The sequence below is a fragment of the Sander lucioperca genome, chromosome 18 (genome assembly GCF_008315115.2).
Source record: "Sander lucioperca isolate FBNREF2018 chromosome 18, SLUC_FBN_1.2, whole genome shotgun sequence".
NCBI lineage: Eukaryota > Metazoa > Chordata > Actinopteri > Perciformes > Percidae > Sander > Sander lucioperca.
The window spans coordinates 23,313,973-23,328,658 of record NC_050190.1 but is presented as its reverse complement, the minus strand read 5'-3'; the positions used below and the strand labels follow the sequence as shown (position 1 = coordinate 23,328,658).

The following is a 14,686-nucleotide window of genomic DNA, read 5'->3' as shown; positions in this document are numbered from 1 at the left end:
TTTGGGCCCTTGATCTCCTGTTTATTGTTAAAAATACAATGTTTTGCATGAGTTTGGCCCTCAAATTATTGTGAATGTATGTTATTTAAGCAGTTGTCATGTTTTCTTCTTCCCCAGATTTTTGTCATTTTCAAACTTGTAGTCTTCAGCCCCAACTGACGCTGACTCAAGTGACATGACTTGAGGCAGTTTATTAGATTTAAAGGTGCTGTAGGTAGGATTGTAAAGATCCAGGACTTAGCCAAAGAATTTGAACATCGACAACTTCTCAGTCCCTCCCCCCTTTCCGCTAAAGCCCAAATGGTCTCCTAAGCCCCTCCCCCCACAAGGGAGAATGAATGCGTGTGCATGAGCAGTGATTGACACGCAGTTAGACACCCCCCCTGGCCATGATTGGTGCATCTGAACAGGGAGCTGTGGATTTTTGCAAATCGCACTACAGGCTGTAGGTGGTGCCAGAGGAGCTGGATTTTTTTTTTTAATTACCTGCCTAATGTAGTTCTACTCAAACATAGGGTCAGTTTCAGCAAATATGACAGAAAGTTAGTTTTATAAGTCTTACCTACTACATCTTTAACGCAGCTCCCTCTGAAGCCACAAAAGGCTTCATACGACTTACGTTTGCAATAGTATTCTCCAGCACCTGTAAACAGACTTTCCTGGGGCTCTAACTTAATTCTTACAAGTCAGAATACTCGTAAGTTTTGTTCTTTACAACATTTTTCAACTCTGGCAGGGCCATGACTCAGGCATGTAGCAGGGTGCTGGGGGACCCACTGGGCCACATCCAGTAAGAGCTGACTGTGGGAAAAGACGGATCAGGGTGTGTACAGGGAAAATCCATCAGCATGAATAAGTCATTGGGCTTTCACTGGAGTCAAAGAGTGGATGAGAGATAACACAGTGAAAGCATGTGAAACAGAGGAATGTTTAGTAAGGCTGGCACTGATATGCAGGAAGAAGAAGCCGGTAAGTTGGAAAAGGAACGCAGCACAGCAGTGACAAGATGCTGCTGCAGTCCAGTCAGTGTGTCAGAAAAGTTGGATACTGTATATGACTGCTGCACTTGCTCAAAAATATTTAATTCATGTAAAAAGAATGTATGACAATTGCAGCTTCAATCATTAAACATACAGTGAAGTTGTGGTTAGCCCTTCGTATGAACTACTACAGCTACTTTCCTATTTATGAACTGCATCTAAATGTGTCATTTATCTTAAAAAAAAAAAGCCAAGTGCCCCTTTCAAGTACACTTCTGCCATGATTGAAGTGAAAATCATACAAAAAGTGTAGCTTTCATTTACATTAAATTTAAAACACCAACTTTGATATGAAACCTTAAAGCAAAACTAGCTAAAGTAAGCAAACTTCATAAATATATACATATTGCGGTATAACTGACATTACTGTGTCCGTTTGCTGACTTTATGACACTTCTCAACTTGTAGTACTGTTAAAGTATGTTCTGACATGTCACAGATCATAGGGCTTTATCCCAAAATACAACAATTATATAACACAGCTTACCTCACCGGGAGACATGTGCCAATTCCTGCTTGTGGTCCCATTCGACTTCGATCTTTTTTTTAAGATTATTTTTTGGGCTTTTATTTCAGAGCAGCTGCACAACGACAGGAAAGGGGGCAGAGAGAGAGAGGCCTCTGACACACAGCGAAAGAAAAGCAAATTCATTGTGTTCAAAAAAGTATGGCCTACTATGTAAAGTATAGTATATTTAATTTTATATCCCAAAAGCAGTACAGCGACACAATAACTGGATGGGAGACAGCACTGGGCAGCTAACCCAAATAATGACACTCATAACAAAAACCTCAATATCAATATGTACAGATTAAAGAAGTAGAATAATTCACTGTTACTGTTATTGGGCTCGAACACTCAGATTGTAGAAGAACTGTAGAAGACCTGGAAAAGACAAAACAACCAACATATATCTTGATATTAAAGGTGCAGTAGGTAAGACTTATGAAACCAACTTTCTGTCATATTTGCTGAAACTGACCCTGTGTTCCAGTAGAACTACATGAAGCAGGTCATTAAAAAAAAAAGAAATCCGGCTCCTCTGGCACCACCTACAGCCTGTAGTGTGATTTGCAAAAATCCACAGCTCCCTGTTCAGATGCACCAATCAGGGCCAGGGGGGGGTGTCTCACTGCGTGTCAATCACTGCTCATGCACACACATTCATTCTCCCTTGTGGGGGGAGGGGCTTAGGAGACCGTTTTGGGCTTTAGCAGAAAGGGGGGAGGGACTGAGAAGTTGTCGATGTTAAAATTTTTTGGCTAAGTCCTGGATCTTCGCAATCCTACGTACAGCACCTTTAAAATAATGAAATCCCAGACGATATTGAGTCTTATATCACCAATAGTTTACATATTATATTGATGTTCTGCTCTACAATACTGCTACTGGAATTTCGAGGTTTAACAGAGCTTTGTTTTCAGACTTATCACTGAAAGGCTTTGTTCAGCAGCAAGTGCACACACAGAGCTGTTGTCATATTGAGCTTGTTGAACTACTCATCTGAAACCGGCTCTGCGAGATGCATGCAAGCAAGGATCCTCCTTCCCTCCTCCCACTCCTCCTCCCCCTCTGTTGTCCCATGCTTCCTAAATGGCCAGGAGCATCAGTGTGCACTCTGTCTCCTCTCAAGGTCTTGTGACGTGAGACGATACAGGAGAACCATGTGCTCGTTTCGGGCATGTGCTCTAATTGTCCTCTTACTGCCTCCACTGTAAAACCCTCTGGAGGCAGCGCCCCAAATAGTTCAGAAAGCATCTGTCACAGGTTTTACTGCACATACAGTAGAGGTGTCTTGTGGATGTTTTTTTTTGTTTTGACAGATTATGATGCAAATTTTTGTGCTAAATCACTGACACCCCTCATGGAGCTTTGAGTTATTTGCATGTTTTAATTGCCATTACTTTTTCATGGTGTGGTAATCTGTGTCGATGTAGTGGTGCGGTGTGTGCTGTTGTACTGCTGAGGGGAACAGAAAAAGCATGATTTATTCACTGTACTCTGCTGCATCATGTGTTATACATACAATAAACCCTGCTTTCTTCTCTTTGATGATGCTAAGAATGAAGCTGGAGCTTTCTTTGGTCCTTACTGGGTAATTTTTTTAGATACTGTAGGTAATGTATCCTCTTCTATTTTCCTGGTTGAGTCTTTCTAGATTTTACCTGAAAGATTGCATCTCAGTCACTCTCTCCATCACTTTCTGTCTGATGCTTCATGCTCTCTATCACCTGTCCTCTTTTTCTCTCATCTTCTTTAGTCTCGCCTCCCTTTATTGTCTCCTTCTTAACCTTTAATCCAATATCGTTAACTCCTATCTCTACTACTCTTTCCTTTCTTTCCTCCCTCTTCTTCTTCTGTTCCTCCTCTTTAGATTGTTCCTTGCTTGTTCTCCACAGCCCCAGGGTCTGAATCATTTATTACATCAGTCATTAAGGATGCAGTCCTTTGCACTCCTTAGTTTGCAGTCAGATTTGGGTTCAGGAATAAACAAGGCAAACTGTGTATCAGGCAGACCGAGGGGAGGTTACATGTTGCAAGATGGTATGACTGAGGGGAAAATGTTTGTGTGGGTTGTGTGTGCGTGTGTGTGTGTGTGTGTGTGTGTGTGTGTGTGTGTGTGTGTGTGTGTGTGTGTATGCTGGGAGCTGTGGGTGCAATCAAGGTAACTGTAGTCATCTTGTATCACCCTTCAGCCCTCCTTGCTCCAGATTGTTCTAAAATATTCTCCAAAGAGCTTAAATTAAAAACTACATATCTACTAGAGCTGCAACTAATGATTATTGTCATGATGAGATCAGTTATTTGGCCTCAGCAAATACAAAGAAATACCCAAGTTGTGCAGACTAGCTTTAGCTAGACGTCCTGAATACATTACATCTGTTGCATTTCCTTTTCTTATGCAACATTGTTTATCTGTATTGATCTGGTTAAATTAACTCATCGATAAAATAAATAAATAATAAAACTAAGTAAAAAACTAAGTTAACCAAGTTTTCATTGAACACATTAACTGAGTTTACAGTTAAAGTACATTTATGAAACATCAAATTCAACATCAATGTGATAATTGTATATGTATTATTATTGCATATATTAGCCTATTATATGTTCATTATAGATGAGTTTATAACATGTTTATTATATCTTTGTTTATATTGTGACCTTGATTTTTATGATATTGCCTAGCCCTTGAATCACTTGTAAATTTAACATTTTGGCTAATTAACATGGCTACGAGAATCTTCCAATGTCTCTGTTAAATATGTTGGAATGAAGCCTTACAGAAATGTGTTAAATATCATGTATGCATATGATGATGTTTAATTTCTAGAGCTAGATTTATAAATCGACGGGGTTGTTATTAGCTTATTGCAGATAGATCGTTTTTGGTGCATTTGGAGTCAGATAAGTAGTTATAAGAAATTGCAGTTGAGAAATGCCAAAAATATGTTTTAGACCATTTATAAACGGTGCTGCTGTGAAATAATTTGTTCACAAGAATGCAATGAGAAGTTGTAAAATTATAAAAGTTGTGCTCAGTACATGTCACAGTTGCATTATATTCTGAGTATTAGAGAAGATTTAAATTGTGCAGGGCATTTAATATGCTAACTAAATGCAGACACAACCCCCAGTGGCAAGCACACACCCACTCACACCACCCCCGTTCCCATTCATATTAAGTGTGTCCACAGACAAAATAAAAAAAGAGTATAGTACTTTGGGTCATGCTGACATATGGTCCAATAAAAAATTTTTTTTATTTTTGCTGCTGAGTAGGAGGCACATCTGCTGTTCTCTGAGATATTATTTTTAAGTGTGATTCAGGCAAGATGTGTCACCGTGTAGGCAACGCTCATCCTCCCAAAAACCTGTCAGAGTCTGACAATCATACTCTGCTTTTCTCTTTGCTGTCATTCCTGAGTTTTCAGGCAAATTTGCAGTCGAGGAATTTCAGCATAAATACTGTACACCTACGCTTAACTGTGCAGAAACCTTGTGTGTTTACTTTTTATGCATGTGATGTTATTATGCAGCACCACTTCCCTATCTACTCTGAATGGAGGATGAGGAGACATAGATGGGTAAAGTTAAGCTTTTCCTCGGGGAGTTTCCGTATCACATTTGCAGCAGGCCTGTCTGCAAAAATACTGAAGTCATATCAGTAATCATATCAAGCCTTTCAGGTTAATATCCAAAGCAGGAGTCACCAATAATGACTACGATAACTGAGCAAAAAGGTCCAAACTTTCAGTATTTTACCAGCATTTCATTAATGACGTACTGCTCTAATTACAGTAAAAGAAATGCACTGTACAAATATATGGCAGGGATAACATGACTGGTCCAGATCTTGTAAAGTGGTCAAAATTTTAACGTATCCCCACTTGACACAAGTGTAACAGTAAGCAGCATAGTGACAAGGCTGACTATTAAATTGACTTTATTATTGAAATTATCTTTATTGGGTTTTTGCACAGGTTTCCAAGCAATATTTACATTGTCAACATTTTAAGTGATGGAAAACCAATATTGACATGTGTTGCAATATACATTAAAATAGATGTGAAAAATAAATTGCATGACAACAAAGAAATAATAAAATAAAGTATATTGAGAGAGGAGGGAAAAAAAAGAGGCGGGGGAGAAGAGAGGGAGGGGGGATGCAGGACATAGATATACATTTATATGCTAGGTCTGAAATTATTTTCAATATGTTCTAAAAAAAGGCTGCCACACTTTTTTTAAATTTCTTTTCTAAGCCCCCAAGGGAGCATCGCATTCTTTCTAATTTAAGATGTGCCATAACATCGGTCACCCTGCGTCCAAATGACGGTGGGTTAGCTGATTTCCAGTGCAAAAGGATGAGTCGTCTAGCCAGCAGAGATGAAAAGGCTAGTACTTCTGATTGAGCAGTTGTGAGTTCAGAGCCCAAAGGTGCTATCCCAAAAATACCAGTCATAGGATCAGGGTCCAAATCTTTATTGAAAACCTGTGTGTATCATTACATTGACTTTAATTGAAGTTTCAGTTCTGGACATTGATGGATTACTGAACAGGCCTACTGGGCCCTAGGTGACTTCTTGTTGGAAAGTCACAGAGCTCAGAAGAAAAATGTAAATGGGATGTACATTTTCTTAATTCTTAATATCGAGTATCTGCCAATCCAATCTAACCCAAGATTCATTTTTTGTTTATTTTTCCTTCATATTACAGTGGCACACCCTACTAAAGCTACAACATTTCATTAAAATACAGTTCAAATTGGTAAATTTAAAAAAGTAATTTAAATTTGTTCTTGTCCATCATGATTCCTTTGATGGTTTCCCATAATATGTTGTATAATGTTCTTTAGTATGTTGTATGCCAGCTATGAGGAGTGTGTCTATCAGCTGTGGCCGGAGGCTTTGAGCAGGAGTCAGACAGCCTCTTTTCATCTCTAGCATCATTTGAATACTTCTGTTTCGCCTGCAGAATGTCAGTGCGGGTGTCTTGCTTCTTTAAGAGGGTTCAGGGGCCTTTTACATGTCTGTGCCCAGGGGCCCGTTGTCTCATAATCAGTCCCTGGTTATGTAAATCATATTTCTTGGAGGCATGGCTGATGTGAAGGTAGAAATACTATTATTGTGTGAGTTAGATTAAATCATTGGAGCCACAGAATCATTTTAATGTTGTGTTTTTATTCCTGGAAAAGCTCACTACAGATAGCTGGATATGTTCAGGCTGTATTATTTTTTCCGTAAGAGTGCAAAGCTTAACTCTGCACTGGGGATTAATTTAACCAGTAAGATTTCTCTGTTTCCAAAGCAAATTCAACTCAGTCCATCCATCTATCTATCTAAACAGCCCTTGAGCAGGACAGTTAATCCCCAGCAGCTCCAGTGGTGCTGTTCTGTAGATGTGTTAAAGTTATTTCATTATTCATGGAGCTCATGTTCTTTCTTTAACTTTGTGCTCCCATCAGATGAGCGTGAGGCGGTTCAGAAGAAGACCTTTACTAAATGGGTCAACTCCATCCTGTCTCGGGTCGGCTGTCGCATCTCTGACCTCTACCTGGACCTGCGGGACGGACGCATGCTCATTAAACTGCTGGAGGTGCTGTCCGGTGAACGACTGGTAAGAAGCTCTCCCGTCAAACCTTTTTATACATTTTTTTTTCTCCTGTTAACTCTTTGTTTTATTCCTCGTGGTCACTCTCGCCTTTATAATTTTGCCTTTCTGTTTTCTTTCTTATGTCTGTCTTCAGCCAAAACCCACTAAGGGCCGAATGCGTATCCACTGTTTGGAGAATGTGGACAAGGCTCTGCAGTTCCTCAAAGAGCAGAGGGTTCACCTGGAGAACATGGGCTCCCATGACATCGTCGATGGCAACCATCGCCTCATCCTCGGCCTCATCTGGACCATCATCCTTCGCTTCCAGGTAAATTTGGCTACGCTAAATGCTCATATTCAACTTTATTTCCTTTTTTTTTTTTTTGCTAATTTGAATCACTTGTCCCTTTTTTATATTTATTTATTTTTATCAGTTACATGGAAGCCTGAAGATGTTGAAAAAAATGAAACTTTTCTAAGGCTGGGTACTATTAACCGTTAGTTTATTACTCGTAATTTCAGGTCATGTGTAAAAGTAAAATTACAAGGACAGCTTCTTCAGTGTATATTAGTCCACTTTAATAACAAAACATTGGACAATTGAATATACATCACTTCACTCTCTTCTCTCCCTGTTATTCTGTTACAGGCAACGGGAGATGTAGTTCTAAACAAAACACAAAAATATTAAACTTTGCATTATATATAGTCACCATTCCTTCAACTACTTCCGCCATCACAACAAGATGAGACTTTATTGATCCCCAGGGGGGAAGTTCACGTTACAGCAGTACAAGAAACAATTATCTTCCTGACAACAGACACACTCTTTTTCAGCACACAAACTTTAGATTTTCTTACATCTAAAAATGTCAATATTACAGTTCTGGTCTGAAAACTCACATTTTGTTAATGTTATTTAACATGTCACAGTCTTCAAATAACATGATGAGCTGGCCACATGTGGAGCCCGACCACAGTTCAAATATAACTGTAATATATGTTATTATGCTACCATAGACTATTGTATTAATCAAATCAGAGTACATTATGACTTGGTACTCATTTTTATTTGCATTTAGTGTATAACCTGCTGTGTGATAATTGATTAGTGTCATTTTTAGTGTGTATGCATGCAGTACAGGAACAGTTTCAACTGGCAGCATTGAGATGTTTTTGACTTTTTCTTTTTCCTCAAATGAGATGCCTTCAGATTCCAATATTATCTGCTGCAAGAAGCACATCCCAAACATCAGAACATGTCTGTTTGACTCTTTTTATCTTCTTGGAGGAGGCATATATTTATTTTTAATTTGACAGCAACATTGCTATTTTTAGACACATTAGTTCAAACAATATGGCCTCCTGCATAATTCAGCCTTTTCGGAAAAAATAAATAAAAAAAAAAGAAAAGAAAAAGAAAGGAGTTGACTTGGTCCTCCTGTCTGTATCTTTTCAGTCTGCATTAACCAAGGAGAACCAAAGCTGGCTAAATTTAGCCCTCTCTCAGGGCCTGTCTCTCAGATCACATACACTGCTCTAATTACTGGCCCACTGTGTGGGAAAATAAGAACTTCAATAATTACTACCCCTCGTTCTATCAGCTGGACCCTATAGGTTTAGATTTGTGAGAATCCAATCTGCTAGTAACATAGCTGACATATCACTTGAGATTTGTTTTGTTGTACACAAATAAAACCCTACTCATGTTATAATAAATTTGGTATTTCAAAGGGGTATTTATGCCACTTTGCCCAAATGTTTCCCTACTGCTGCGTGCTATTAGCGACATGTTCCTATCAGTGAAGTTTTTGTTCTCTGCTGTGGATTGTTCTTGTTTGATTGCAAAGCTCATAGTCATTAGTTAAGTTTCATTATGTATCATCCAGCTGTGCTTTTTGTTTTTATTCAGATCCAGGACATCATTGTGGAAACGGGACAGGCGGACCAGAAGGAGACGCGCTCAGCCAAGGATGCTCTTCTTCTGTGGTGTCAGATGAAAACGGCAGGGTAAGTGGGAGCTGTTGTAAATGCCCTTTGGGAATTAGTATGAGGATCCACTTCTGTGCACAGCTGTAAATCTTTTAGTGGTTAAAGATCTTTTTGTTTGTTTGTGTCTTGAAATTGAAAACTCACCTTTTAAAAGCTTTTAATATTTTATTGTATGTCCTGTGCTGCAATCTATTGCATATTGTTTTAGTTTTTCTAGGTTCTTATTTAATTTGTTATGTAAAGCATCAAAGTGTTCCATAAATAAAATGAGTTACTATTTTTATTATTCTAGTTTTTATGGTTGAAAATGGATTAAAAAGTGGGTCATAGTCATTATGTTTAATAAAAAAGATAGTGAAGCACTCTTTCGTTTTTACTTTGATATTAAGAAGGAATTTAACTAAATGTGCATCAAAGTTTATGTCCACTCAGAACCACAGTTTAGAAGTTTTTACATTACCCTTTACATAATATATTTAATAATCATAAAGCCATAATGATTACTTACTCCAAGCAATATTTTGATATTTTTGGAAATACAATTATTCGCTTTTGTCGCAGAGAGTTACATGAGAAGGTCAATGTGAAGTAAATGCTAGGATACAATTAGCTTAGCTTAACATAACGACTAGAAAACAGGGGGAAACAGCTAGCCTGCCTCTGTCCAACATAATCCACCTATCAGCACCTCTAAAACTCACTAATTAGCACGTTATATCTCATTTCTGTAATTTGAACAATACCAACATGTTTTGGTTTTACGGAGAGGTTATGTGCTTGTGGGCTGATTTTGTTACCTGGGACAGAGACAGGCCAGCCGTTTCCCCCTCTTATCCAGTCTTTGTGCTGACCTAAGCTAACCGGCTGCTGGCTGTAGCTTCATATTTACCGTGCAGACATGAGAGTGGTATCGATCTTCTCATCTAACTCTCTGCAAGAAAGCGAATAAGCAAATTTCCCAAAATGTTAATCTATTCTTTAAGATTAAAGGTATTCATTTGAATGTGATTTGCTAGCTTTGAGTTGGATTCTGTCATATTTTAGAATCTGTGCCTCAAAATGTTTGGCATCTTTTGAGCAAATCATAAAATGCCACTGGTCTGAGTCTGCTCAGGCCTGAAGCTGTGGAAACAGAACCGATCCCAGACATTGATTTAAAACAGGAGCTTCTCAGCAATGTCCCTTAGGTTCAGCCAATGACGTCCCCTGGCTTTTGTTTTGCAGATATCCCAATATCAACATCACAAACTTCACCACCAGCTGGAAAGATGGTATGGCCTTCAACGCTCTCATACACAAACACCGGTAAGAAGAGATGATGAATGGCCAAATCCACTCTCACCAGCTCTGAAATGTAAACGCTCATGAAACCCGTCTGCTCAGTGTCTCTCCTCCTCATTCGGCTTCTTCTCTTTCACTGTCTCGTTTTCCTCTTTTGCTCTCTTGCGCTCTCCATCTTTCTCTCTCAGGCCTGATCTGGTGGAGTATAACAAATTGAAGAGGTCCAACCCGACCCACAACCTTCAGAGCGCCTTCAACGTAGCAGAGCAGCAGCTTGGCGTGACCAAACTGTTAGACCCAGAAGGCGAGTGACTGATGGAGGCTGTGCCTTTATGTAGAATAAATGTTGAGGAGCTTTAAGCCTGGTGGAAAAAAAGACCTCAGGACCAGAGATGGTTTCTGGCTTGGCTGTGACTGACTTGTCTACCGTTTTTTGTTCTGTAGATGTGTTCACAGAGAACCCAGATGAGAAGTCCATCATCACGTACGTCGTGGCATTTTACCACTACTTCTCGAAGATGAAGCAGCTCGCTGTCGAGGGAAAGAGAGTTGGAAAGGTGAGAGGGAAAGATGACGCACAATTATGACATATTTTTAACACAAGTTTGTTCCTGCTTCCCTGATTGTCTTCAACCTCCTTCTTTAGGTTCTGGATCACGCCATCGAGACAGAGAAGATGATTGATAAGTATGAGACTCTGGCGTCAGATCTGCTGACGTGGATCGAGCAGACCATTATCGTGCTGAACAACCGGAAACTTGCCAACTCTCTGACTGGAGTTCAGCAGCAGCTCCAGGCCTTCAACACCTACCGCACTGTAGAGAAGCCACCCAAGTGAGTCACGCCAAGACAACATTCTCCGTTTCTCTTTCTATTCTGATCTGTTCTCTTTGTCCAGTGCTTTTTAATCTTCAAGAGAAGAAAAAAACATAACTCACCTTTACAATATTAAGCACATTTCATAAAATATCAAGAGTTACAATGAAAAACAGACAGAAACTAATTGTAATTAACCACCACTTTTCAACACAACCTCTGGACAACTGGTTCAGACTTTTCTATAAAATCTAGTAGGAACTCTTTTCCTTAACTTTGCTTTATATGGGGAACACGATCATCATCATTTAAGCACATTGATACAGAAGAGGGATCACTATCATTCCAACAGCTTTTATTGGCTGCCAATAAGTGTATTGCAAATAGTTGGAACATATTCTTCTATATAACCTAGCTGTTCTTGAGATAATTACATTATTATTAGGTTAAGTTTTGTAAGCAATCTGAAGTATTCTTTTGTGTGATATGTTGTTTTTGGTTGGGCCTCTATTCAGCCAAATTCAATCAATTTTGTATAAGTTGAAAGTTACAGTTAACAAATTCATTATTCAAATCTGTCACTGTTTTCATTTTAAAAATAAATATTATATCATATTAAAACAGATATTCTTTTGCATTATCTGTTATTTTCATATTCAGTACAATCCATACTTCTTCTGCATTTTGACTTCTGAATTTTGACTTTTTTTACAGACGTATATGATTTTCTATGGATCAACAAACCAACAAACAAACAAACAAACAAGCAAACAAGTAAACATCAAACACTAGACAAACAAACAAATATTAGACCCAATGCTGATCACACATATAATCACATACAAGTGAGCACAATTCATGTGCATGTAGATATATGGAAAATAAATAAATGAATATTAGACGGAATATTAGATGGCAGATAAACAATTATAGAACATTGGATACGATCAAGGCTAACGTAGAGAAGGATATCTCTAATATTTAGAGAGTGGGTTTGGGAAATAAAGTCACAAATGGTGCACATTTTATAGCTTCATTGTACCTTTTTGTGTCACTTGTGTTTTTTTCTTGCAGGTTCCAGGAAAAAGGAAACCTTGAGGTGCTGCTGTTTACGATCCAGAGTCGTATGAGAGCCAACAACCAGAGGGTCTACACGCCTAAAGAGGGAGCCCTGGTCGCGGATATCAACAGGGTGAGAAGGATCATGTTTCTTTTTTTTATCTATTAATCTTCAGATTATTTCCTCGATTCATTGATTAATCCTTTGGGCTATAAAATGTCAGAAAATAACAAAAATATTGCCCATCACAGAAGAGATGTTTTAAAATAGCTTGTTTTGTCCAACCAACAGTTGAAAACCTAAATATATTCAGTTTAGTATCATATAACACAAAGAAAAGCAGCAGACCCTCAAAATTGAAAAGCTAAAACCAGTGAATGTTGTTCGCATTACAAAAACAGATTTAAACGATTAATTCCTTATCAAAATAAATGAACTAACCGATTACTCGGTAACGATTACCGATTACTAACTAATCACTTCAGCCCTAGTTTTAACAGACAAAATGTTTGGCTTTTTCATATGAAGTCTCTCTTTTGACAATCATGTAAACGTCTCAGTTAGATGTGGTTTCTCAGTTAGATGGACAAAAATTAATTCCATTCATTTAGCACTGCACAGTCCCGAGGCAACAATTAAACCACAAATGACTTGAATTATACTGGTAATACCAGTGCAGTACAGTAAACTGTACAATAAAAAAACATCTCTTTAACATCACTGCAGGCACAAGAACATAAAACAAATGTGTCTCAAAAGTAAGAACATAATGCTAACATGTCAGTAGTACAGCAAGGTTGGGATCCATTTCCCCCTGATATAGCTCAATATTAGACATTTATTCACAGGTATTGTAAATAGATCTAAAACAATTAGTTGATTAATCAATTAGTAGATTGACAGTAACAATTTTGATAATCAATTAATAATTTAGGTCATAAATCAAGCAAAAATGTCCAACATTATCTGTTTATACCAGTTTTAAGATGTGAGAATGTGCTGTTTTCTGTGTTTTAAATAATTTCAAATTTAATATCTGTGAGTATAAGTTGGACAAAACAAGACATTTGAAGACATCTCGGGCTCTGTGAAGTTGTGATGGCCATTTTTCACAATTTGTTTGACATTTCATAGACCAAACTATTAATAAAAAAAAAATCCATAATGAAAATAATTGTTAGTTGCTGCCCTAATTGTAAGGTCCTAATGACTAATGATAATACATAATGAGGTAATGCAGTGAGTAAATCCTGTATGTTTGCTCAGTTGTATCACAAACATCTAGCCTACAACACTTAATACCAACCAACTTCAGGAGTTGTTCTGTAGCTGTCCTTGACCACTGAGGTCTATGTTGATGGGATCAAGTGAATAACCTCTAAACTGGAAATAGAAAGTATCCAGTGGTGGAAGAAGTATTCAGGTCCTTTACTTAAGTAAAAGTACAAACACCCCACTGTAAAAATACTCTGTTACAAGTAAAAGTCCTGCATTGAAAATGCAACTTAAGTAAGTATCATCAGGAAAATGTACTTAAAGTATTAAAAGTAAAAGTACTCAATGCAGAAAATCCTCACATTTTAGAAACTGGAAACGATCCAAACAGTTCTGTCAATCAACTAAGTGTTTAATCTGTTCATAATTTCAGCTGTACTTGTAGGCCGTTCTATTGTTGGGTAGTTTAATTTATAATAAAGCATTGTATTATATAAACTGTAATGTGTTTTGTTTGCAAAAATCTTAATTTGTAAAGTAACTAGTAATTAAAGCTGTCAGATGAATATAGTGGAGTAAAAAGTATTATTAATATTTCTCTCTGAAATGTAGCGGAGTAGAAGTAGAAAGTGGCATGAAAAGAAAAGACCCAAGTAAAGTACAAGTACCTCAAATTTGTACTTAAGTACAGTAGTTGAGTAAATGTACTTAGTTACATCCCACCACTGAAAGTATCACATTGCTACGACCTCCCTCCAAAACAACGAACATCATCTCATCATCTGTGTGCAGGCCTGGGAGCGTCTGGAGAGGGCGGAGCACGAGCGGGAGCGCGTCCTGAGAGACGAGCTGATCCGACAGGAGAAGCTGGAACAGATGGCCAGAAGATTCGACAGGAAGGCTGCCATGAGGGAGACCTGGCTCCTGGAGAACCAGAGACTCGTGGCTCAGGTAATACATCAACAACAAAACTATATGATGCTATTATCTGATATTTGTTCTGATGTGTCTGTTTAAAAAGGTCTTGATCTCAATAACACTACCTAATTTAAATGAAATGACATGTATAACACTTTTTTTTCTTTTTTTGTTAACAATATTTGCATTAATTAATCGACACAGCAGGTTGTTTGCACGCCTAATTATTTGTGATGAAAGGTAAAAGGCATAAACAGGTTGCATGAA

General features: G+C 38.0%; 1 protein-coding gene across 4 annotated transcripts in view; it reads left to right on the top strand.

Annotated features, from left to right (window-relative positions):
• sptb (spectrin, beta, erythrocytic) overlaps positions 1 to 14,686 on the top strand; it is a 71,490-nt gene that overhangs the window by 11,144 nt on the left and 45,660 nt on the right. For all 4 annotated transcript variants that reach the window (XM_035994474.1, XM_035994472.1, XM_035994473.1 and 1 more), the window contains 9 exons: positions 7,010 to 7,161; positions 7,292 to 7,465; positions 9,050 to 9,147; positions 10,354 to 10,434; positions 10,599 to 10,714; positions 10,855 to 10,967; positions 11,057 to 11,244; positions 12,301 to 12,418; positions 14,294 to 14,452. In XM_035994474.1, the coding sequence (XP_035850367.1) occupies positions 7,010 to 7,161; positions 7,292 to 7,465; positions 9,050 to 9,147; positions 10,354 to 10,434; positions 10,599 to 10,714; positions 10,855 to 10,967; positions 11,057 to 11,244; positions 12,301 to 12,418; positions 14,294 to 14,452 (1,199 nt within the window). The remainder of the gene's footprint in view (positions 1 to 7,009; positions 7,162 to 7,291; positions 7,466 to 9,049; positions 9,148 to 10,353; positions 10,435 to 10,598; positions 10,715 to 10,854; positions 10,968 to 11,056; positions 11,245 to 12,300; positions 12,419 to 14,293; positions 14,453 to 14,686) is intronic.